Source organism: Trichoderma asperellum, chromosome 1 (assembly GCF_020647865.1).
Source record: "Trichoderma asperellum chromosome 1, complete sequence".
NCBI classification, from domain to species: domain Eukaryota; kingdom Fungi; phylum Ascomycota; class Sordariomycetes; order Hypocreales; family Hypocreaceae; genus Trichoderma; species Trichoderma asperellum.
In genome coordinates this window covers 5,339,469-5,364,211 of record NC_089415.1, presented here as the reverse complement: position 1 = coordinate 5,364,211, position 24,743 = coordinate 5,339,469, and the positions used below count along the sequence as shown (strand labels likewise).

Here is a 24,743-nt window from a genome sequence, read left to right as displayed (position 1 = left end):
TGTGAAATGATTACACAGAACTACGTACGCAAATGTATTAATATGCAGTACGTAGTAGTAGGTAGTACCTAGTCACTTGGTGGCAGTAGCCAGTAGTATAAGACGACCCTGCAGTGCCCCTCCCTTCAAGGCACCAGATATATCTCGATGCAGAGTCGGATAGTAAGCCCCGCGGTGGCCACTTTTAGCAGAGTAAAAAAAAGCCGTCCTCCAAACTCCAAATGGCTTGGCTGGACTGGACTCGCGGCACCTGGTTCCGACTCACCACCACAACTGGCCGCGCCACGAAAAGCGAGGCGGACACCCGGGAAGCGCCAAGGATGCCTGTGCGTGTTGCGTGATATGTGTGCCTCGTTATAGCCATCCAGGAGCAGGATGAACAGCCGCCCATTGTTTAGCAAGTTTAGCAGGGGGGCATGGCCAAGGCCTACAGGAATGTCAAGGTAGCATTACTACCCCGTAGACATTGTTTTCAATGCTACAGTAATACATTACTAGTAGGTCCGGGGAACGAGGCCATTTTGAGGCGGTGGCTTTCTACACCAGGTAGTAGTAGTAGGTACTAGTATTGGATCGGGCCTTGCACCAAATCGGATGTGGAATGCGGGCGTGCCCTGAGGGGGGCAACCTTTTGGCCAATGGACCTGCTACAGTATTAGATGCTATAATGGACCGTGCAGACGACACCCAGCTACATATCGTGTTCGATCAGTGCGTTCAATTTCGTATTGAGGTATAAATTAGCATCATTTATGCTCATATGTACAAACACAGGTGCAATTATGGCGTTGTTTGCTCATCGCGATCAAATGGCATTGCTATTAGTGGCAGTATACCTACATACTAGTACTGGACTTGAGTGCCATCAAGGTGTTGTAATTCACATCAATGTGCTCCATCACAAGCAAGCCCCATCACCTTCTATCAATCACTTCCAAGCCCATGGGAGCCGCCTTCAATCATAGCAAGAGTAGATTTTTCCCATTTTGAGATCTGATACCAACAGTATTTACATACACACGTATTTATATCTCGCCCTTCGTCCATCTGGATAATTTCATTCATAGCATCTGTGTCCTCCCTTTTTTTGCCTCCGCCGCAAGACCGTTTTCCCAGTCTCGCTCAACAGTCAAATTCGTAATAACAAAGGCAAAGAAGAAGAAGATAAAAAAAACCAAGTAAAAAAAAAAAAAAGGTCGACCTCATGGCATTTATATGATGCGTTAAACAAGCCGATCCGCAATCCCTCTGACCACTAGCCAATTGGTAAATTGCCTTGTCGAATAAATGCATCAACAGGCCTTGTCAAATATTTTTGTTTTCCTACCTCCTGCGGTAGGCTTTTTGGAGAATACCTCCCAAATCCAACATACATGGCATCCATACAGACTAGCAAGATAGAGAGATAGAGAGAAAATGCCAACGGCTAAGGGTATGCCCGTGGCGAGTAGTATACAGCGGCAGGGGACTAGGTGTCAGGCCACCCCTGCAACTGGGCAATAACATGCACAATTGTATTCGTTGTCGTGCATACGGAGCTTTAGACTTCCCACTCCTCTTCAACTTCCTCCTCAGCATCGTCGTCCTTAGTGGTCAATGCAGAGAAAGATCCTCCAAAGTTCTTGGGAGCGGCAGGCTTAGCCACCTTCTTGGCCATGGTCTCGGTAGATTGCTGGATCTGAGCCGTAGGACGGGCTTGGGTGGCCTCCTCTCCAGATTCGACTGAAGGGGCCTTCTTGGACTTCTTGGAAGACTTGGTCTTGACAGTGTTCCACTCATCAGATTCTTCCTTGAGCATCTCCATCTGCTCCTCCTCGGAAGGAAGAGCTGAGATCCAAGAGCTCTCTAGCTGATTGACAGTCTCCTTCTTGGCAGCGGGGGCAGAAGTGGGCTTCTCAAAGGTGTCGAGAGGTGCATAGACGGCGGCATCTCCCTTGTTAGCAGCAGTTCCGTTGGTTCCATTGGTTCCATTGGCACCGTCCCAGGCAGACTTCTTTGCGTTGACAGCGGCCATAAACTCAGAGCCATCCTTGGCAGCACGGCCTTCGGCAATGCGAGCAGTTCGGCGCTGCTTCTCCTCGAGGACCTTGCGCTCCTTCTCGGCCTCCTCACGGGCAGCCTTGGCGGCCTCGGCCTTCTTCCTGTTCTGTCTCTGCTTCTTGGTCTCAACCGGTTCAGGGTTCTTGGAAGCCTTCTTCTTCTGCTTCTTGGACTCGGTATCAGTGAGACGGAGAACGGAAGGGCCGGTAGTAGAGGTTGGCTCGAGCATGTCGCTGACACCGCTGGCGTCCACGGGGCGAGTCTCGGGGGACAGAGCAACAGGAGACTCGTCGTCATCGGCGTCGGCGCCGTTGGACGACGGAGCAGAAATGACGGCCTCTGGGGCCGGGGCAGCCTTGGACTTGTTAGCCTTGGACTGCTTCACAGTCTTCTCCCTCTGCTTGGTAGCCTCCTTCTTGTTGTCGAATTTGGCACCCTCCTTGGCCTTGGAAAGCTGTCTGGCAAACTCTCGGTTGTCAAGCTTTTCTTGCTTCTCGGCATCATTGCTCAGCCACTGGTTGGCTTCGGGAGCCTTTTCTTTCTGAGCTTCGGGCTTGGATGACTTGCTCTCTGTCACATAGCTTTCCATTCGCTGCTTCTTTTTCCGGTCTTCTTTTCGAGCCGTTGGCTGCTGAGAGACTTTTGTAGGCTTGGTAATGGTGACGCCGCCCTTTTGCTTGTCCTTTTGTGTCGAGATATGGTAGACGGCATAGCCAAGGCCAATCAAGGTGGCATAGGCGCCAATGGTGTAAAGCATGCTTGCGTCGGCCATGATGACTCTAAACCGCTTTCGCGTTCTGAATTGCGATTGATGGGCAAGAGTGAGATCGAGTGATACGGCAGAAAACGACGCCGCGATATGGAGACGAACGGGGCGAACGGCTGCTCTCTGTCTTTTCGCTTCTCCCCGAAGCCGACGGCTGCTTGTGCGACAAACAGCGAGCTGAAAAGGAGATTAGAGAAACGCAACGCCCAAGCGCTCGATCGATTGTCGGATAGCTGCAGAAGGCGCTACCGTTCACGGGTGCTGGAAGGTTTTGCACCAACGGGATGATGCAGCAAGGTTGACTTGAGTGCAGCGGCAAATCTTCAAGGCTGGCGCAAATCCGCAAGCTGGCAGAAATGTTAAAAGCCGGCCACGGAAAGATGTGAGGGGAAAGTGAAAAGGCCAGCCGCAATGCCCCAATTGCCCAGATGCGGGATTGATGATCGATGGCAGCAAACAAGCATGGAAAAGGGACAGACGTACAGACGGTTGAGGACACGACAAAAGAAAAGCACCAGGTGGCTTCAACGCAAAGCAGGGGTATGTTGCCGCAACGTCGCCAATGGGGAAACGAGGAGCAGGGCTGCTGGCTAGTCGGAAAGGGCGAGAAAAAAGCCGGCCAGGGGGGGCTGAGTGCGAGCACCTCAGTGGCTCAGCCAAGGGGCGGGTTGAAATTGGTGGGGCCCGTTACCTGAATGTTTCTTGCCGGCCCTTTATGCGGAGAGCTTCTGGCTTCGAGCCGTGGGAACTTTTATCAGATCGTCTCGCTAGAATGCCGTTCGGTGGCAAGATTGCCGTGCCCTGGAGGCCAAGAGTCCCCTGGCGGCTAGAAACGATGTCTCGGAGAGGGCTGGCCAGCGATGAAGCTCTGAGGGAGAGTTGCGATGGGATGCGCGTCGCGTCGCGTTGAAGGGTGGAATTGTGTAGAGTGCAAGGCGATATTTCTTTGGTGCTGTGTTTGCGAACTATTCTTCACATAGCATTCACTCTGCCAGCCGGCAAGCATAGAAAATCCGGCCGCCTTGAGATCACTGTCAACTGAGTCTGAGCAGCCCTATAACTTCTACTTCAGGTGCTGGCCACTGCTGCACATCAACGCCTCTCCCTGCAGGAATTATGGGCCTGTTGAGTGCAGCAGTTAGCGGCTGATCCAATAGCACGCTCGATGATTGTCAAAATCCCAGGTCTGCATCAGCTTGTTGCGCCTCGCTGCGCGACCGTAAAGTAAATGCAAGGTACCGCAGATTCGATACCGCTACCCACTCCGTACGTGCTAATGCAAAGGGATCATGCTCCCGTTACACGATATCAGCCTGCAGCAGGATTCCATAGAGGCTACGGTCTCTGATTCTGCACTTTTAGAGGGAGCATTTATTTGTTTACCCTACAGCTCTTGAGGAATGGCATGCCGCAAACGCCTTGATTACATCAATATCCTGCACTCTTTCATATCGTGAATGTTTAAATAGTTGTCTTAACTTGTCTCTAAGTTTTTGGTCTTGCTGTTGGCATATTCATGCTCTCTAAGTATGACTAGGTAGAGCAAAAAGCATCTTCTGACTCATGAGACGAAGTATCAAGGCTGCTAGAAGCACGTCGTAGCTGTTTAGTGGTACTACATGATATATGCCAATGTGAGAATAGTGCATGGCATGATCCATAGCTGCCCGAATCCTTTATACAGGAACATGAATGTTCAATCAAGATGATTTATTTCGCCATTTGCTGCATCTTCAAATTCTACGCTCAAAGCCCGATGTCTGCTCGCCCCGCCAATACTACCCCAGCCCCAAATGGATACCTGTATAAGCCAAATTGAGCTCAGCAGGCCAACGGCGGTAAATAATAGACAAATGAAAATAGCAAAATTACGAATTCAAATTGGCAACACAGAAAATGGCAACAAAGTAGTTGCCCGGCACAGTAGAAAGGGCGTTCTTCGGCCGTCGCCGGCCGCTGATAGTCATAAAAAAACGGGGTGGGCTCCGTGTACTGTGACTATTATCTCAGCAGGAACGAAAAAACCCCCCCAAACCCCGCCAAGACTAATTGCGGAGAGGCGAGTTAAGCCGTTGTGGATGAATGTGTTTTGACGTGAAAGGATTTATTAAAGACTTTCTGTTCCCGGAGCGTTATTGAGATATTTGTTTATTCGCGCTTGTCAAACCTTCTCTTTTCATTCAAGAGACGCTCTTTCTCTGCGCTGAGCAGTTACTTAAGCTTGTATGTCCTCTCATCTTTCTTCCTTAAACTGTGCCACATTGCTGTAAAAAAAAAAAAAAAAAAACCAATTTTAACGCTATCAAGATCAAAATGGCGCCCAAATCTAAGATCATATTGGACACTGATCCAGGTAACGCTCCATCACTAAACTCTCTTTACTTGATATAAACTTACCCCATCTTAAGGTGTCGACGATGTCATGGCCCTTCTCTTGGCCCTCAGCGCCTCTCCCGAGGAGCTTGAGCTGGCCATGATCTCAGTCACATATGGCAACGTCCCTCTACAATGGTATGTTGAAAGAAGATGGAACAATCACCTTATCATTTCAAATCATCTGACTTATTCTCACCATAGCTGCCTTCGCAACGTAGCTGCGTTGTACCACGTCCTTGAGAAGGAGTTCGCGTGGAGAAAGTCCCAGGGTCGCCCAGAAGGCTATGAGACCCTGAGAGCTCACAAGACCATCGTGGCTGCGGGTGCCGAACATTCACTGGCAGATCCTGTCTTGGCTGCTGATTACTTCCGTATGGGATTCCGTTATACGTATAAATATCCTCTTTCTGATAATCGCTAACTGCTGTAAACTATATAGATGGTGCTGATGGATTGCACAACGTTCATGATATCCACACTGACTTGAGCCCCGCTGAAACTTGGAAGGCTCTCTTCGATAAGGAAGATGCCAATGACCACACCTCATCGTACCCATACTTTCTTCCATCCAAGGAGCCCGCTCACAAAGAGATGCTGCGTCTTCTTAGAGAGAACCCTGCAGACACCATCAGCATTCTCGCCGTTGGGCCCCTCACAAACGTTGCGCTGGCCGCTACCGAGGACCCTGAGACGTTCCTCAAGGTCAAGGAGCTGGTAGTCATGGGCGGAGCCGTCGAGGTCCCTGGTAACGTCACTCCCTCAGCAGAGTTCAACACCTATGCGGATCCCCTTGCCGCCGCTCTTGTCTATGCCCTTTCATCGCCTAACCCTGCATCGACGATGCCCCCTATTCCCAGCACCGTCTCGATTAAGCCGTACCCTGCGAAGCTCTCTCGCCGGCTTACAGTAACCCTGTGCCCACTGGACATCACGGAACGCCATGCCATCAACAAGAATTACTTCGCCGAGAAGGTTCAGCCTTACATCGATGCCGGCAGCCCTCTTGCTCGATGGTCCAGCCACTTCATCAACGGAGCTTTCAACAAGATCGACTCTATGGAGGGTGATGGCAACGAGCCGGCCCTGGCGCTGCATGATCCCTTCACCGTCTGGTATATGCTGACCCACGACGATCCTCGATGGAAGGTGCCCGCGAAGCCCGAAGATCTCCGAGTGGAGACAGTTGGACAGTGGACTAAAGGATCATATATCCTGGACAAGCGTGTTAGATCGAAGCCCGGCGAGGCTGCTCTGGTGGATCTGTCGGAGGACCTTGATGCTGATCCCCATCTCGTCACCCTGGATGAGGTCCCTGGTGACACAATGGGATGGCTGAGTGTTCGCAAGGGAAACAGAATCAGACGGGTGATTGGAACTCCCGGAGAGCACACCTTCAAGGAGGTCTGGATGCAGCGCGTATTTGGGTAGTGTAGCGTTGTTTAAATCTTTAGATAGAGAGCCATGTCAGCAAAACCAGTTCAGAATAAAAAGAATAATCTTAAAATATGAAATTCATATAAATTCGTACCCTTTGCAGAAAGGCTTTCATGTGTATATCCTAACTCCAGGCGCTCCTTGTGCCTAATGATCCCGTACCCAAAACAAAAATTAAGTCTAAATGGTTCTTCTCTTTCTCTTTTTCTACTTTCAACCCCCCCAAACTCGCTGCCCATGGTATCTCAGAGGACGGTCTTTGAAAGCTGATTTCTAAATATGTTTGATTCCTCCTATTACCGAACCCTTTACTTGTGTCCAGTCTATGCTATCGTCTAGCGTTTCGTCAACCAGGCCGACCGAGCAAACGTTGTCGCCTCGCACGAGATACAGCCCCAGAGGGACCTCGGCTGATGGCTCTGGATCGTCAGGTGTCCGGATAATTCGCTCCAATGCGTTTTTCAGGACCTTATACAGCACAAAGTGGTCAGCATTTTGCCTTTTGTCTTGGAGAGGCGAAGAAGCAGCTTTCGGGAAGAGCTCTCAAAGGGCGAGAGAGGACAATTGCATACCAGATTTGTCGACGCATCACATGCCGCCAGCTCCCCCACAAGGATTCGCGAGTCTGCCGTCACGATCAAGACCTTTTCTGCAGCACAACAAAGCGTTAGTTCAAGATCAATGAGGGTTGGTTGCCTGCGGGGTTGGACGAGGGGCGCGGTGCTCACTGTTGAGATAGCCTCCTAGAGTGGCCATTGTGTTCGGAGCACCGCAAATAAACGCTCTCTCAAAGCCGAACTGAACAATCCGTAGCGAAAAAGAGCGGTGGTATAGATGGTTCGGTTGGTTGATGGTGCTTGGCGAGAGATTGTTTAAGTGGAAGCTATGGTGATCTTTTTTTGTAGCAAAGCACCATAGCTCTAGGTCGCGCTAAGCTGTTTCTGGGACATTCTGGGAGACTTCGAGACGGAATGTCGCTGAAACTCGACGAGCTTCGACTTTGTATTTTTTTTTTGTCTTAAATTGACGAAAAACGCGGGCAGTGAAGCAGAGAGGAGGTTTTACGAGAGGTGGTAGAACTTGTATACCATATCTACTGAGAATTCTAGGGGAATTATAGCTGACCAGCCTGGTATCCTCGACGCGCCAACGCCAGCCAAGAACCTCAACTTATGCACAGTACGTACGCAACCGTGCTAATTCCATGCTTTGTGACTTGCATTCTGATAATTCTGACTCGGAACGCCTGCAAACCTACAAAATCTACATATATAGACCCTCTTCTTCACCTCGCTGGACAAGCCAACGCAAGCAATGAAAAGGTCGCGTCGCCCGGAAGCAGTGTAATACCAGGGACACAGTGAGCAGAACATCATGCGCAAGCACAGAGGACATCCCGCTCAACAACCAAAAATGAGATTAACCACGAAGTTGCCTCCAGTAGAGGCATTTCAGAGATTAAACTGAAAAGAACAGATACTACACTTGATCTAAGCCATTGGCAAAGAGAGCTAGAGAAGGAAAAGAAGAGAGAAAAAAAAGTGAAAGATGTTGGCGGGCGATGGCCCTCTTTATAGTTTCCAGGCAGCTGCCTCCTAGGGGCGGTCAGAGCTCTGGCAGTGGCAGAATTGGAAACGTTAATTGGAGGGAGGTGACTTCGCCTTCAGCCGTTTGCGTTCCAGGCAGCAGCTGAGTAAGACTGCGCTGTTGCAAAAGCAAACGGAGGTTTCCCATTTCGTAGCTCTAACCTGATGTTCCAAAGTTGAGATACTGTCGGTACATTAGGTACTAGAGGTACTTGGCTGATACTTCGCATAGCATAACACTGTTGAATTTACCAAGCTCAACATATCAAACTATTTTTAGCCTTTGCATTTGGTTGGGATATCAAATTCTGTCCAGTTTCCACCAAAAAAACACACCTAACCTCCAGCTTGAATACGTAACATTTATACCATTGTGCCTATGCGGCAGTCTCTATCCAACATGTTAGGTCGATTGATACAATTAGCTGCGGGGAATAAAAAGGAAAGAAAGGAGCCCCAACGCCATCTTCAAGATCGTAGCGTTGCCTGAAACATAAAAGAGAAACATCAAATCTTTGCTGAGACCGTCTCGTCGTGCTGGCGCAAAGAAAATGCTTGTGATAATAACCCCAACGCCAAACCCATCATAGCAGGGATACAGATAACTCATCTGCTCTAAGGACTTAATCTTCAACCAGCTCGCCTTCCTCATCTTCCGAGAGTCTGGCCCTTTTTTCAGCTCTTTCACTCTCCGCAGACATGTCGACTTCTGCATCCTTTCTCTTGGAAGGCGATCGTGGCGCGTATTCGCCATCACCTGGTACCTTTAGGGAGTCGTTTTCCTTGTCCTTCCCATTTGAGCGTCTGTCTGTCCCTCCGTTTGTCTTCGGGACTGGACTGTGGCTTTCTCGGTCGAGTTCCATCGGTGTTGCAGCGTTGGATGAAAGATCGTCATTTCGCCTCCTTGTGTTTTCTAGGTGGAAGGCAGGTGATGGCAGTGACGGGTTCTGCTTTCTAAGCGGGTTCTCCGTGTAGAACTGACGCATCACCTCGATGGCCTTTGTACAGCAGTCTTCGCTCCCCTTTAGGTACTTCCACCAGCCTTCGCCATTCACATCATCAATCTGTTGATTTGTGTGGGCACAAGCAAAGTAGATGGAGCTGATGGCAACATCCCTTGCTTCAATCAACAGCGGTAGGGCTGTAAGGCATGCGTCGTTGCAGAATGCCCAGGCTGCCTGCCGCAGGTGTTTGTTATGGATGACCTCCAATTGTCCGAGAAGCTCGAAAAGATGGCGATAGGGATTGTCGATCATCAGATCAAAAGCAAGTTGTTCCAGCATGACTTCTTCATATGTCAATATACTGTCTCTCCATCGCCAGTACTCTTTGCTCTGCTCATCAATAATCAATTTCGTGTTCTTCTGAGCCACTCTAGCAACGGCGATGATAATTTCTTTGGTTTTTCTGCAATTTTCCTCCGTCTTATTTGCTAGAAACAAAGAAGTTGCGGCGATATTCTGGATAAAAAAATAAAAAAAAAATTAGCATCGCTACCAATTGAATAAATGGAAAATTTATGAGGACCAGAATGGTCTGTCATGTATCTCAAAAAATGCGGAGCAAGAAGAAAAAGAGAGAGACGTACGTAGTGATGAATGCCGCCTTTCTCTTGAACCATACTGAAGCGCATGAAGAATCTGTGAAAGAATACTCCGGCAACCCATAGTGTAATCTGCGGTAGATCGAGCATCACGCCAGCCTGGTATATGAAGTTGATGCCCTTTGCTCTGCGAAGCCTCTCTTCCGAGGGAGAAATTCCGTCAATGATAGAGGGTGTGCTGTGAACCTCGTCCGTGGTGAAAAACCATTGATTCGGCAGCGCCAACGGCGTTTCCTCCCCGGATCGCAACGGAGTCTGTTGGCTGGATGTCGCCTGTGGTCGTGGAGGAGATGTACGTGCGCTGTGCTGAGGGGGCGTAGGTGCAGCCGGAGGGACTTCGCGACGTCCAGGAGGCGATCGGGATGGCCTTTCATGGCGCGCAGAGCCTTGAAGACTAGGAGGTTGATATCCCTCTCGCGGAGGGCGATAGCGGTCGATGCTTGCCATTGCTGAGGACGATTAGGTCACGTTGGAAATTGAATGGAGGCGGCGACTGTGAAAGTTCATGGAGAACTTTGCTGCAGGGATGAACCTGATTTCCTTTTCACTTTGTTGAGCGCAGTCGCTGGGACGTCATGACGGAGTCTGGCGCTGGCGCGACGAACGAGTACAAAGGTCGTGGTTGGGCTAGTACGTATTGCGGTTCCCTGTTATCTAATCTGGAGCCACTTATCACATGACTAATCAAGGCAAGGTCACTTGTAAGTGGTAACCACATAGTATACTACTAGGTAGTTAGTACCTCTACCTCTTCATGTTCATCTTGCCATCATGTATGTAGTAGTAGGTAATTGTTATTTGCTTTGCCAACCTGGGTATCAATTCCGATTTTCCAATTATTCCACTCAAAATCTAAGTATAGAAATCTTGACTATATCGCCTCGCCGTCACTTCTTCCCCAAAGCTTCACTGTGCGGTCGTGCCCTCCACTTACAATCCACCGTCCATCTCTGCTGTAATCTACACTGGCAACGGGAGCAGTGTGCCCGCTCAGCGTTTGCACCAAGGTCCAATCATCAGCTGAGAAGATCTTCACGTTTCGGTCAAATCCGCTAGAGACGAAAAATGTCCCTGCCTTCTTCGGTAGCTGCATTCCCTTCTCGTCTTGTCCCGGTGGAATTCCGAGTAGAGGGTCGTCCAAGCCCTTGAACCAACGCATGTCGGAAACAGCGCTATTATGAGCACCAATGCCACCAGACCTCTGTACTTTCCGGACGTCCCAGCATTTGATCCACCCATCAGCAGAGCCGGACAGAACTCGGTGTCCATCGGGGCTCCAGTCCAAAGCGTGTATTGGCTTGATGTGTCCATCCATATGACCGTCGAGAATCATTACAGTGCGTCCTGACCGCAGATCCCATATTCTTCCAATGCTATCCAGGCCGGCGCTAGCGAGTAGAGAGCCATCCGTGTTAAAACTAATGGCGTACACGCCACGGGAGTGGCCCTCTTGAAGCAGGAGCTCAGCATTTGACTCCACGTCCCAGAGTCGCCATGAGGTATCCTCCGAAGCAGATGCGAGGTACCGGCCAGATGGATGAAACTCCACTCGGCAAACCCTCTGCGAGTGCCCCTTGAAGCTTGACAAGGGGGTGTCTTGGTTTAAAGACCATACATGGATCATTCCCTCGGCACCGCCCGAGGCAAGGTTGACAGAGTCTGGGGAAACTCCGCTCTCAGGCAAGGTAGCTCCAGGAAACCACGAGAGGCCACTGATTTTATTGGTATGCCCACGGAAGCTCATCTTCTCCGTCAAATTTGGTATCTCAACCAGCTTGACTTGACCACCCCAGTTACCAACAGCGACCAGTTCTCCGTTGGGAGAGAATCTCGTCATGCTTATATGCCTCTCGCCAACAGTCTGACTGCCTTGCAGCTCAAATGTCTGTAATCGCTCCTTGATTTGCTTCCGGAACTTGACATGTGTCCGCAAGGGGATTGTAGATTCTGCTTTCTGGAACGCCGTCCTTCGTTTTGCCCGGGGCAACGAGAATTCTGCTATGTTGATGCGGGCTTGTAGTAGCTCGGGGCCTCCTCTCGAATAGAATTCCTCCTCTTGCTCCTCCTCTTCTGCTTCGTCGGCATCCTCCATGGTTATGTCGCCGCTCTCAAGCCCAGCCATTTCTGCCTGTATCGTGAGAAGCTCTCGCAGTCGGTCTCGGCGGTCGGCTGGTCCTTCGCCGAAGAGCGTCATGGGCTCTCCCATTTCCCGTAACCTGGCACGAACTCGGCCATCGTCGGTAGGGACAGCAATGGTGGCAGCAAGTCGTTTTCGATTGAACTGGCTGAGGATGGCAGACGCCTTTTCGGGCGGGGCGCCATCGCCCATGTTCATTTCGTAGTCATGATCTTCTGGGAGGTCTTCCAGAGCAATGCCCGTGCTTTGCTCTGCTTCCTCCACGTATGCTTGCCGTGACGGATGTATCATCTTGGAAATTGAGTCTGAAGAAGGTAAAGGTGGTATGTCGTGATGAGAGCGTGCTCTCTTTGTTGAATAACGAGAGGAATAGCCGAGATGTGGATATAGGGACTCAGTTTAGAGGATCAATCAAGGAAATGGAATAAATATTAAAGATTATTGTGGTGTATTCATTGGCCGGACAGCAAGGCAGCTCTGGATGTCGTTGAAATGGCGAAGTGGTGGCTCTGTGCCATCGTGAGTCTTGCCTAAGCTTGGAGCTCTAGAAAATTGAAACCACAGCCCATTGGCGGGCCTTGATTATGTAAGAAGAAATAGTACACAGAGCACTTCAGCTTTTATGCAAGCACAATGCTCACGTACATGCACCATGCCCACCGGGACTCCTCCATATTTGTTTCTACTATTTGTAGATTTAATATTACCTTGAGAGAGAAAGAGTGATCATTTTTTGTAGCATACCATCATTTCCTGCGACAGATTTTTCCGATCGAGTATTCAAACCTATGACGTCGCACTTGTCGTGCCTAGGTAGCAATCGAGGCTTACAATAGAATCACATGAGGCGAGGCAAAGAGACTTGGAGCAGAGACAGACGAGCTACATACAAGTAATTGCGCCTAACAGCTGATGAAAGAAAACGAAACAAGGCGTAGGAAAACCGCTTTGTTGTTACTTCACGTCTCCACGTACTCCGTAGTGCATGTCTGGCAGTCCGCGATTAGCCGTGCCTAGGAAATGCAGCAAGCTAGCATGTTTGCCACAAGTCGACGACAGATCCAGCAAGTCAAGCTTGTCCACGTCGTATTGCAGACGGACCCCCTTACACAAGTCAGGTCACATCATTAGCAGCAGCATTCGTAAGCCTGTGTTGTGGCCAAGAAAAAAAAAAGCGCCTGGCTAAAGTGAGCGTCTTGTAGGATGTTTATTTAGGATGAATATGTCGATATTAGATTTTGGCTGTACCAGGGGAAAAACACACTGAGCTTTATCCAGTAAACAACCAACATACTTTGGAGCCCAGAGTAGGTAGCACCGACCAGGTTGTCGGAGGAAGCGCACACCATCATCTGGACGGAGTAGCCGCTACGGGATGATCTATTAGTATCTATTAGTTATCCATTGGCACGGCCAAATAAGCATGTGCAAGCGCTGGGCCAATTGCAGCTCGAGTAGCGCAGCACCTGGACGCAGGAATGCTGAGATTGCATTTTTCCCCTGTGTCTTATGCTGGCAAGTCAGATGAGGGATGCTCGAGGATTATGATTCAGGATGCACGCAAATGCCTCTTTCACGGCACAAGCACATTGCGATTCTCAGGCCAGGGCGGTGAAATAGATGCTAGCTATGATAGAGCGAGAATTTCATTTGCTCTAAGCACATTGATCATAGTCTATGCTCCATCGCAACTTTTTTTTTTTTTTTTTTTTTTTTTTTTTTTAAGTGGCACCACAAGCTTGTAAACAGTTCAATGCAAGGCATCTTGGCCTATTAAATGTCTGCCCTAACAAGGTTTAGGCCCATCGGCGCTGACATGTGCTCCGTAATTCCAGTGAAAACGCTGGAGCAGCGCGCTGTACCCCGCGGCCCTACAAGGAAGGTTTCAAGGGCTTACAAGGGTTATAGCGAGCGCCCGATAGTGAGGCTACCTGCAGCACTTTTTGCGCTCTGGTGATCCAATTACTAAAAATATTCGCTTCCCTCTTCCGCTGCTTCCCTCGCTCCCCTTCCCTTTTTTCTTTCCCTTCTCTACACCATTTTGGTGATACAAACACAGCTTCACCTCTGCGTCTTCTCCCTTTGTGAAGAAGGATACTTACAAATGCATATACAAGAAACCTCTGACTTGCCAACGTCCTTTTTCAGGTACCAGATGCGTGTTTCGAGACACCCTGAGGCCCAGCGTCAAACCGAATCCGCGCAGCGTGTAGATCCGGAGCGTCGCCGCGGCACGCCGTGAAAGCCATTCGATTCGCGACGGGGTCAAGAGGCTCTTGACCGTCGCACCTTGTTAATACTATAAATCTACATATACTGGGCTGTACTCTGTACTCCCTGCAATCATGATCAACCACGCATCGCACGCTGCCCCAGTGGCACTCTCCACTGTTCGCGGCTTTCAGGTGACGCCAGTGGCATCTGGGGATGAAGATTCCGATAATGGCGCCTGTGATACGCCACGTCTGTCCGTCCGTCGAGGCCGTCCGCGCATCGACGACGTTGTAAGCGCCAATTGTAGCCCGATTTTGCGCGGAACGGCATCACCAACCGTCTCGGGAATCGCCAAGCTGCGTTTGCAAATGGATCCTCTGAGCCTCGATGCAGCGTCCCGTTCGTCATCCTTGTCTCGCAATGGCCTTCGTCTGGATTCTCGAATTGGCTTTGGGCCGACAAGTCGCTCCCAGAGCCGAGATGGGGCTCGAAGTGAAACGGGCAGTGAGCTGTCTGATGGTGGGTCGACGAGCTATGAGGTCAACCTGGAGAACGACTTTGTGAGCGAGAGTGTGCGGGAGAGATCTTTCATGGAGCCCCTAGAAGGCGGACTGAACCCGAAACGCAAAATGACGTCTGATGACTTTGAGTCGCTTCGATGCCTTGGCAAAGGAACTTATGGCACAGTTGTGCTGGTGAAGCAACGGTCAACGGGAAGGCTCTACGCACAGAAACAGTTCAAGAAGGCGTCTTTAGTCGTCCACAAGAAGCTGGTTGAGCAAACTAAGACTGAACGACAGATTTTGGAGTCCGTGAACCGTCATCCCTTTGTTGTGAAGCTCTTTTATGCCTTCCAGGACCAAGAGAAGCTGTATCTTATTCTAGAATACGGCCAGGGCGGAGAGTTGTTCACTCATCTCAATACGGAGAAGATGTTTTCCGAGTCAGTGGCCGCCTTTTACATGGCCGAAATGCTTCTGGCTATTTCCCATCTCCATCAGACTCTTGGTGTGATATACCGCGATCTTAAGCCGGAAAATTGCCTACTTGATGCGGATGGCCATCTTTTGTTGACAGACTTTGGACTGTCAAAGGTTGCGGTCGACCAGTCGGAAGACAGCTGCAACTCCATCTTGGGTACCGTTGAATACATGGCCCCCGAGGTGATTCAAGGAAAGAAATACGGCAAAGCCGCAGATTGGTGGTCATTTGGGGCTCTCGCATACGACTTGATGACGGGTAACCCGCCCTTCCGGGGAGGAAACCATGCTAAGATTCAGGAGAACATAATCAAGCAAAAGCTCGTACTACCTTATTACCTTAGCATGGATGCCAAAGATATTCTCACTAGGCTCCTAAGGAAAGATCCAGGTAAACGACTGGGTGCTGTGATGCCCAAGGACCTGCAAACAATGAAGAACCATAGATTCTTCCGTAAGATTGATTGGAAGAAGCTGGCAGCACGAGAGGTGGAGCCGCCCATCCAGCCTATGATTACAGACCCTGAACTGGCAGAGAATTTTGCACCAGAGTTCACTGAACTGTCACTGAGCCCTACAGTGACTTCGAGAGACTTTTGGCCTGGTAGTCCAACCAAGGATGATATGTTTGGTGGATTTAGCTTTGTGGCCTCATCGAGCTTGCTCGAGAGCGGAGGTTACTTGACAAGTCGTTCATAGATTAGAGGCAGTGCTGCGTGAGCACAGTATTAGGAGACAACGAGAACGGCATTTGGACAGGGGTTCATTAATGGAACCTAGAAAGAATCAGGATAGACAATGTTGTCTACATACACATACATACGCTGGCAGAGAAGCTTAGAATCGAGAGGTAGCTGACTATAGTCGACAGCTCAGATAGACGAATGGAGCGATTGGTGCTATTGCCTACTTGTACTGGTATGATCGACAACAGCTGGCTGTCACTTATGCGTCTTGCTGCAACTCTTGGTACATGCTGCCCCTATTTTTGGATAGGCGGGCAATATAGGTAATAGGGAGCTTACCATTCGTCGATATGCCCAGGTACGTACCATTAGTGATGCCGTTCCCGAAGCAGGCTGGCAGAGGTTTATGTTTTCGAGATTACTGCGTAGGCGCTTATATGTAGACCCGGATAGTAATGTGATAATGTGAAATCACTGACTCGACAAAATACGGAGTGCCCATTCTCTTGTCTTTGGTGGATCTTTGTCAGATTTGCTGATCGGACGGCCAGGGTATAATAGTATTACCGATCTGCTCTGTAGATGGCATGACAGGCAAGGGTGATGCCGACCTCAAAGTGACGGATACAACTATTTGGCAGCGAATATCTATTAGCAGCCTGTCAACTTCACCCCTTTAGCTTGGACCTATGTTAGAAAAGGATTCGGCATTCGTGAAATTACTAATGGTTCCTCGAATATCTCGTACTAATAGCAGGTCGTCTTACAAGTACCTATTGTATTCAATGTAACATCGGGGATGGTAAACGCACACACCCCCCTTAATTGATGGCTATTCCAAGGAGTAAGCAGTCGGTGGGACGAGTAAGAAAACGACGATCGCAAAGCCAGGGGACTTTTCAATGAAATATACAAAGAAGAGGGGAGATTTTGGGAAAAATAATAGCCAAATCCGGAAGCGTAGTTTTTGTATACGGGGCCGTGTTAGTGGTCCGTGATGACATGGCTCAAGATGCTCCATACGTGTAAGTGCGTGTAAGCAGCATTTCCAGAGATATTAATGGACCAAATATGACAAGCTCGACGACATAGTTAGCGCCGGCAGATGGTGGCAGGGAGCTCCGTTCATGCTGCATGGGAAACAAAACAGGAGACACTCTATTCACAGTCCGGCATTTCTTTCAGCCCCGAATTATACTTGTTTGATCCCGTATTCCTAACTAAATCAGCCATTTTTCGCGCATCACGAAGTCTTTATTCCCAGTCCTGCAGGTCCACACGTGGTTCAAGGTTCACATAGTCTACTACTCTTTCTATTTTACGAGAAAGCCATGGTGACTACACCTTGCCTATACCAGGACAGCTGCGCGGGATTGGCGTCGGGCAGAGCGAGGCAGTGCAAGCATAAGAAAGAAAAGAAGCTTTTCTTCTAAAAGGTGGGTGTGTCCGGTGCGGTGCGGTGCCTGTTCTTTTGGGCTTGGCTTACACGAGGCCGACGCGGCTAGGTCGGTGCCCATAATGGTGGCTGGCTGGGAGAGTTTGAAACCAAAACAAAACAAAAGAACACAAAAATTTAAAGAACTTGCAACCTTGTGATTTCAACAATTGTATTATTAACGGGAACAATCCACAATTGAAACGCAGCCAGGCACGTTTTGGCGAGTCTTTTGGGCGCCCGCCAGGATCGATCTGGTGTTTTTAGATGTTGCTCCGTCTCGGAGGGTTAGATCCCCCGCCGGGTCAAAAACAGTCAGCATTAAAGCTCTTGGCCAGGCTTTGGTATTTGAGATACTATTCTCGCTAGACCCTGTCCCTCTCTCTCTTTTTTTTTTCCGACCGCTAGGGAAGCAGATTGCGGTAAACGGTGAGATGAGAAGGGGAAAAACGATTAAGAGGAAAATAAGAGACGCCCGCGAGGTCGCTAGCCAACGCACCTGGGAGCTGCCCTGCGCCTCATTCGTCATCATTGCTTGTGCATCACGATGTCGGCGTTAAGGCTGCTCTGTGATACTTCCTAGTTGGTTGTTATCGTCAGTTTGTGCCGTGTCTGCCGTCGGGTCTGCTTGAGACGTGGTTTATGTTGTAGATCACTCGCAGGTTGTTCCGCCGGGAGGTTGAGATAGGCACCTTATGGGGGAGGAAGAGTAGAGCAGATAAGGGGAAACGAGAACAAAGGAGAGACGAAGATAGTCGGATAGATTGACGATATACAAGAACATGCAGCCATGAGGGTTCGCCAAGCACACCAACCTTATTGGTGTGCGCGGCTGTGGCTTGGAACTAATGATACTGGCACAGAAACTGTTTCAAGACGACTATTTGTGCCCAGTAAACTATCTGTACGCCCCAGGCTACCGGCTGCTCCAACCAGCGTCACAGATTACATTTGTCGAGGCGTTTACTGGTGCCAATGGGCCAAAGCCAAGCATGGCCCTTGGCTGGAAGAAAATACCTTGGTAAAAGTAATCACAGCTTGGAATGCCGTGGTCGTCGTACCATCCCGCACTTTAGATTCCCCCATCCACTGCCTTGGGACTACACAATGGGGCGTTTCCCGCTAGCTGAGTGCAGAAATACTCCTGTAGGCCTAGTAGTTGCTTGCTATTGAGACCTAGCATCCAGCTCTAGGCCTTGGTTTCCCCTCCGCCAAGCTGCAACCCGACCCCAGACCAGGCTGCGTGTACTTGAAACTTGAAACTAGTATGGCAGCCAATGCCTATCTATGTATGCAAGAACCTTGTGCCACCGAAAATGGGCGTTTCCTAATGCCAACTGCATCCTTCTAAGATAGAGGCGTCTGATACAATCGTGACATCCACGTCTCCCGGAGCTTCTGTGTGCCTCGTCGAGCATCATCATGGACCAAAACCACACACCCAAGGACCGGGGCCCGGCCTGTCTCGATTCCAAACCGGAGAGATTCGAGCAATGCCAGCGTTTGTAATACCTATTACAGGACCCATACTGGGCAAGTCTAGTGACGAAAACAGTGCCCGTCCGCCGTAAGGCTGGAGGGTCCCCGGAGCTGGAGAGAGCAAAAATAGCAATCGAGCTTGCAGGGGCCGAGGCGCATGAATGAATTCTCGACGCACACACGCCCCCCCCCCCCCCCCCCCCCAACTCACCCACCCCTTGTGGGAGGCCACCTCCTATCGCGCTCTTAAGGATAGGGTCTGGAACACTTTAAATTTCAAATCGTTTCCTCTGTGTGAGGCTTGTTGAACGGTTGCTTCTCTTGCTTAAGTCGTACCTGTATACTAATGCCACTAACAAACTCTCGGCGGTGTTCTTGTTATAAACTTGATCGATCCCCTTCCGCACACCCCCTTCAGACGTTGTCTTATTCTATCTTTTCTTCTTAGCTTAGCTTGTCTTTGTTTTACGTCTCATAAACAAACGTTATGTGGTTCTCAAAAGCTACGGCCGTAGCTGCTGCTGCTGCCGCTCTCAGTAGGTCTCAAAATCTATACATCTACTCTATACTATCTATTGCTAACATGATTTCCACCTCAAGATATCGGCGCTGCTTCAGCTGCTGCTACCTCCTTCTGCCCCAATACCGGAGTCTGTTTCGAATGGGGAGTCCCCGACGCCACCGCCAAGGCAGGATCCGGCGACATCTTCTTCCAGCTCAAGGCCCCGACATCGTGGCAATGGATCGGACTCGGCATCGGCACTTCCATGTCGGACTCAAACATGTTCATCATGTACCAGGACGGCAAGGGAAACGTTACGCTCAGCACGAGGCCCGGTGCCAACCACGTCATGCCGACTTACAAAGCGAGAAGCGACGTTGAGCTCCTGGCGGGCTCTGGCGTCGTCGATGGCAACATGGTGGCCAATGTTAAGTGCAGTAAGTGCACAGGACTCGACTTCTCTGGCCAGACGAATTGGATTTCGGCGTGGAAGTCGGGTGACTCTTTGGATTCGACAAACCCGGCGGCCAATATTGACCAGCATGACAACGTGGCTCTGTTCCAGGTCAACCTGGCCAAGGCTAGCATCAGCTCCGACTCGAACCCATTTGACGGATCTAGCACCGGCAGCAGCGGAAGTAGCAGCGGAAATAACTCTGGTGGCTCTTCTGGCTCTGGCAATGGCGATAGTGACGGTGATGGTGGCAGTGACGGCAGCAGCAGCGGTGCGATTTCTGGTGTCTCGAACAATTCATCGAACCAAACCCTGGCCACTGCCCACGGCGTCCTCATGTCAGTCGTTTTTGTCATCCTGTATCCTCTTGGCTCCAGCTTGATGCCCCTGATTGGAAAGTGGTACATTCATGCATCGTGGCAGACGATTGCTTTCTTGGGCATGTGGGCTGGCTTCGGAATCGGCGTGTTTGTTGCCAGACAGGAGGACCAAGTAAGTTTGAAAATCAATCTTTCCCTGCTTCATTCTCTCCTTAGGGTAAAAACTGATAGTGAATTCTGTTTAATAGTTCTTCAAACAAGCCCACACTCGCTTGGGAGTCATTCTCGTTTGTCTCATCAGTCTGCAACCCATCTTCGGCTTGATCCACCACATCAACTACCTCAAGACTCAGTCTCGCGGCATCTTTGGCCATCTTCACTGCTGGTATGGACGAGCACTGATGATTATCGGCATCGTCAATGGTGGTCTTGGCTTGCAGCTCGGCAACGCTCCTACTCGCTACATCATTGCTTACTCTGTCGTGGCTGGAGTCATGTCATTCATCTATGTGGCCTCTATTACCCTTGGATGGACAGTACTCCGCAGGAGCCGACAGCAACCAAAGGATGCAAGCTCCTCATAATGAGAAGAAAGAGGAGAACAACTTGGAATATACGATGCTGGTCTGAGATGAAGAATGGTTTTGAGAAAAAAAAAAGGCAAACTTTATGCCAATGTTATACCCGCGTTTATAATATATTCACACATACACCTACACATACATGTGTGGTATGTCTGTCGGCGTTTTTGAGATGAATAATGTCATGGATTGGGAAAATCGGTCGCTACTACAGGAAATGGAAATGACTACATGTATTACCGAGCAGCACATGTATATAGAGGTGTAGACAAGATGTTTGCACAAGGCAGCTCACGCTTTACGACGTGGCATAATCAAAACTTTTATCATTCAAAATGATTCCCTAAATTGTACCACCGTAATGATGAAACATTTTGAGAGAATACTATAAGAGCCAATTTCAATCAATCAATCTTCTGCTGGCGCTGATTCTTTCTAACCGTCGATGCTCCTGGATTTTGAACAGGGTAGATGCATAAAGTGATTATATGTAGCCGGGATAGTAACGACTATATACCGAGAAATCTCTATGGACCTAGAACAAGTATGACATGTAGTGAACAATCTAGTTGATCTTTCGATTATGAATTGATTCTTCACAGTAATTCGTGCTTTTTTTTTTTTTTTATAACAAATGTGTAAACTCAGCCGAAAAGGATTGGAGCCTCTATCGTAATGGTAGGCATACACCTGAAGCTGATTTGGGAGATGATCGTTTTTAAATTTAAAAGCTGGTAGATCGTAGGGGCAGGGCTTATGAATGAGTGATGGACGTAGATTGCATTAGACTGTTTACCGTATATAGATGTAGATGTACTCAATACTACGGGTAGATGGTATTGTATACATGAAGTTATGGGAGAGTACATGTATCTGGTCATTCAATTGAACCAGATTTCATTGTCCATGCCATTTTTGAATTGTCGCCAACACACCGGGAAAATAGAAGAAGTATACAAGTCTGCCCAGTATTTCGTGCTTGGTGCAATGCATGCATGTGGCTGGATGGAGCTCCTACTGGTCTGGTCTAGTCTCTCTGCATGATCGATCCGGGCGCTTATACGGGATCGAGTGTTTCCCACCCACTCGCTGCAGCCGATTCGCTTGACTTTGTATGCACAGGTGCATGTGGTATAGAACTGTATGTATGCACATTCATTCTACATAGATGCAGCAATTGCTTTGCTTTGCTTTGCTTTGCTTTGCTTTGCATGCACGCAGATACGATGCTCCATCGGCCGATTTGATCGAAACTGTGTGGATCGAGACTGACGTCGTGCAGCTCCCTCTGCGCGACTTCTCCCGAGTCACGTGCACCTTGCCAAGGTAGGGATTGCGCTCCCGCGCTGCTCAAGCACTGCACTGCAGGGCGGGGTGCAACAGCTCGAAAATTAGTGGGCTTAGCGGGAAAAATAAAAAAAATACAGTGGACTCAGCAGCAGTGGATGGGCCCACAGAGCCTGAGGCAGCAAGAAAATTGCAAAACGAGCAGCGCAGCAGCCAGGGAACAAAAAAAGCCCGGCGCTCCGCGTGACGAAGCGGACAGGCCTTAGCCGGGAAAAGAGAAAGTCGCCAAAGGTCGGCATCACGATTTTCACAAAACCCTCAGCCTGTCTCCATCCTCCTCCCCCCAGAACCGCCTTCGCCCTCCGGGTCCGCCCTCTTCGCCGCCAATTGAGCAACTCCCAAGCCAGATCAAGATGCTCAGCCAACTGTCCCGGGCCTCTGTGAGTTTCTGCCCTCGCCTCCTGTTTCTGAGACCACCATGGCCAGACGAGGAAAAAAAAAACCCTCTTCTGGCCATGCTCGGCCTTCTCCACGGCCTCTCGCCTCTTGTTGTCATCACCTCATCCCACCCTCCCCGCATGCGATGCGCTGGCCCGGCATCATGCAAAAAAGCCTTACGCACTTCAGCTGCACTCTGCATGACCCGATGGTGTTTTTGATTGCTAACTAGCTTCGTGTTTCCTTGATGTAGCGCGCTGTTGCTGCTCGCGCCGCCAGAGCAAATGCCGTCCAGGTGAGGGGCTTCATTGCCCCGACCGTCTCCCGACGAGGTATGCAACTACGCCTTGTGTTTTTCTTTATGTGATTATCCAATGAATGCCTCCCAACATCCGATGGTTGTCGACCACTTCTTGCACCTCTTTACTGTTCGGCTGCGGTGGAAATACAACCAGGTGGAACGTATACTCTTGCCATTTCAGCTATAGCCGATACCTCCGATAATTACCATTCGCTCATCCGCCTCGCCGCATTGTTACAAATTAAAGCACTCTCATCACACTCAATCTCATCGCTTCGATGCTCGCCTTTTGTTGGGACGCATATTTCAACGCAGCAAGTGTTGCGCTATTTCCGCCGCAGCGACCATCCCCGGCTTAGCTAAACCTGCTTATACATACATATGCAGCAACACAGCGCTAATCCGGACTGCTGCTAACATCTCTCTTTCTTTCTAGCCGACTTTGTCCAGGAGCTCTACCTCAAGGAGCTCAAGGCCTACAAGGTCCCCCCCGTCAAGGAGGCCGACGCCGAGGGCCAGGTCCAGGTTTTCACCATGCCCAAGACTCCTGCCTCTCCCGAGGAGGCCAACCTCGCCGATAGCCTGAAGACCTACGAGTCCATGGCCGTTGAGATCGAGGGCCAGGATCCTTCCGCTCAGTCTGCCACCGGTGTTGCTCAGCTGCCCGACTGGCTCGAGGCTGAGGAAGAGGAGGAGCCCCACCACTAAAAAACGAATCGCCCTTTTTTCTAAAAATTAAAACCATGGAGGGAATTCCCTGTTACTAGAAGCACATGGGAATCAGGAAGGAGGAAAACGAGGAGAGGAGCTAGATCGTCAATGCGGAAGCTTACTTGACGTTTAGCGGTTTATGCTATAAAGGAAGAGTTAGAGGATGAAGACAAGAGAAGAGCCAAAGAGGAGGCAGTTGGGCATACCGGACGACCCATAATTTTCAGGCCAGGCTGATGATGGCCAGAAACAAAGGAGATGTCGGCTTGCCGGGGATGCTTTTAATCCCATTGTACATTTTTTCCCCCCTTATCGATCAGCCTCGTCGTGTAGGACATTGTTTCGAATGCCAGTATCAATCAAAGATATGCAAATGCCTCATAGGTTCTTCAAATTGTGACGACTGTTTCAACTACCCAGTTCACGTAACACCGTATTTCTTTTTTGTGATAACGAAACGACGCAACAAAGTAATTGATATACAGGTACTCCGTACCATCTAGTTGGAACCAATCAGACGAATGACTTCGCCAAGATCTAGAACTAAAGCAAAGCAGCATCATGTACCGTGTCATTTGAGTAGCCAATACCAGGCAGATCTCAACACCATGGCGTATTATTGTCGTATTATTCATCACATGCCAATTACTAAGTATATACAATAGCCCATTTCCAAGACAGCCAATGTGTTGTGATTTCATCATTCTTTCGCTGTTAGCCTCTCTCCCCATCCATTAAGTATATGTACATGCGTGTCGACACAGAAAGAAGGCTTCACCATCATTACACCACATCCTGACTAGAGCGCGCGACTAGACACGAATATGGAGGCAGCATAATCCTACTGGGCTTGGAATGCAATAACAGCCAAAAGAAAAGAAAAAGATAAGTGGAAAAAAGGAAAAGAATCATGCTAATTTGCTTTTTTTTCTTCTTGTTCTCATTTCCTCTCTGACCGAGGTTCCCTTTTTTGTTACATCATTTGTTTGTCTTCTCTTTCTTCTTCTCTTTCATGTAGTTTTTTTCTTCTTTTTTCTTTTAATACTCTGGAATCTGCATCTGACTTTCGCACTGTCGTTGTGCAAGGTAGTCTTTGATGCGTTGAAGAGTTCCATTCATCTTCGTATATCTTTGGCTCAACCTGAACTCCAGGATCTTTTCCTGCACATGTAGTAGCCATGGAACAATGCAAAATGCAAAACCAGCCAACCCCTCCTAATGCAGATGCCATATGATTAATCGGTCGTATCAACATCGTCGTGGTTGTTTTCGGGATATCAATTTTTTTTTTGTTCAGGGACAAGAGTCGTCGACCTGTATTGCCATGACACGAAGAAAACAAAAACAGCGGAAAATAAACAAACGCCATGCAGCCCACCACGTCCACTCCCATTTTTACCTGGGGTTCGATCA

At 49.4% G+C, this 24,743-nt stretch overlaps 9 protein-coding genes across 9 annotated transcripts; 4 read left to right on the top strand and 5 right to left on the bottom strand.

Annotated features, from left to right (window-relative positions):
• Positions 1-795: 795 nt before the first annotated feature.
• Positions 796-3,744, bottom strand: TrAFT101_001664 (uncharacterized protein). Its single transcript, XM_024905161.2, has 2 exons — positions 3,290-3,744; positions 796-3,153 (listed from the first exon to the last, which is right to left on the bottom strand). Exon 2 carries the CDS (start codon positions 2,810-2,812, stop codon positions 1,541-1,543), a length of 1,272 nt encoding a protein of 423 aa, XP_024762783.1. The 5' UTR covers positions 2,813-3,153; positions 3,290-3,744; the 3' UTR covers positions 796-1,540.
• Positions 3,745-4,818: 1,074 nt separating this feature from the next.
• TrAFT101_001663 (uncharacterized protein) lies at positions 4,819-6,664 on the top strand. The gene is made up of 5 exons (XM_024909593.2): positions 4,819-5,029; positions 5,114-5,159; positions 5,215-5,317; positions 5,384-5,553; positions 5,622-6,664. Exons 2-5 carry the CDS (start codon positions 5,120-5,122, stop codon positions 6,608-6,610), a joined length of 1,302 nt encoding a protein of 433 aa, XP_024762782.1. The 5' UTR covers positions 4,819-5,029; positions 5,114-5,119; the 3' UTR covers positions 6,611-6,664.
• Positions 6,665-6,889: 225 nt separating this feature from the next.
• Positions 6,890-7,372, bottom strand: TrAFT101_001662 (uncharacterized protein; the record flags this gene model as incomplete). Its single annotated transcript, XM_024909592.1, has 3 exons — positions 6,890-7,084; positions 7,189-7,265; positions 7,345-7,372. 3 exons carry the CDS (start codon positions 7,370-7,372, stop codon positions 6,890-6,892), a joined length of 300 nt encoding a protein of 99 aa, XP_024762781.1.
• Positions 7,373-8,318: 946 nt separating this feature from the next.
• Positions 8,319-10,406, bottom strand: TrAFT101_001661 (uncharacterized protein). The gene is made up of 2 exons (XM_024899568.2): positions 9,791-10,406; positions 8,319-9,662 (listed from the first exon to the last, which is right to left on the bottom strand). The coding sequence occupies exons 1-2, from the start codon at positions 10,250-10,252 to the stop codon at positions 8,826-8,828; spliced, it is 1,299 nt and encodes a 432-aa protein (XP_024762780.2). The 5' UTR covers positions 10,253-10,406; the 3' UTR covers positions 8,319-8,825.
• Positions 10,407-10,546: 140 nt separating this feature from the next.
• TrAFT101_001660 (uncharacterized protein) lies at positions 10,547-12,741 on the bottom strand. The gene is made up of 2 exons (XM_024905061.2): positions 12,687-12,741; positions 10,547-12,627 (listed from the first exon to the last, which is right to left on the bottom strand). Exon 2 carries the CDS (start codon positions 12,231-12,233, stop codon positions 10,677-10,679), a length of 1,557 nt encoding a protein of 518 aa, XP_024762779.1. The 5' UTR covers positions 12,234-12,627; positions 12,687-12,741; the 3' UTR covers positions 10,547-10,676.
• A 1,175-nt stretch (positions 12,742-13,916) lies between these two features.
• Positions 13,917-16,374, top strand: TrAFT101_001659 (uncharacterized protein). Its single transcript, XM_024909591.2, has one exon. It carries the CDS (start codon positions 14,288-14,290, stop codon positions 15,833-15,835), a length of 1,548 nt encoding a protein of 515 aa, XP_024762778.1. The 5' UTR covers positions 13,917-14,287; the 3' UTR covers positions 15,836-16,374.
• A 1,673-nt stretch (positions 16,375-18,047) lies between these two features.
• On the top strand, positions 18,048-18,282 carry TrAFT101_001658 (uncharacterized protein; the record flags this gene model as incomplete). The annotated part of the gene is made up of 2 exons (XM_066126386.1): positions 18,048-18,053; positions 18,121-18,282. The coding sequence occupies 2 exons, from the start codon at positions 18,048-18,050 to the stop codon at positions 18,280-18,282; spliced, it is 168 nt and encodes a 55-aa protein (XP_065982487.1).
• Positions 18,283-19,223: 941 nt separating this feature from the next.
• On the top strand, positions 19,224-20,596 carry TrAFT101_001657 (uncharacterized protein; the record flags this gene model as incomplete). Its single annotated transcript, XM_024903589.1, has 3 exons — positions 19,224-19,272; positions 19,337-20,184; positions 20,261-20,596. The coding sequence occupies 3 exons, from the start codon at positions 19,224-19,226 to the stop codon at positions 20,594-20,596; spliced, it is 1,233 nt and encodes a 410-aa protein (XP_024762777.1).
• Positions 20,597-24,303: 3,707 nt separating this feature from the next.
• Positions 24,304-24,723, bottom strand: TrAFT101_001656 (uncharacterized protein; the record flags this gene model as incomplete). The annotated part of the gene is made up of 1 exon (XM_066126385.1): positions 24,304-24,723. One exon carries the CDS (start codon positions 24,721-24,723, stop codon positions 24,304-24,306), a length of 420 nt encoding a protein of 139 aa, XP_065982486.1.
• Between the last annotated feature and the right edge of the window lie 20 nt (positions 24,724-24,743).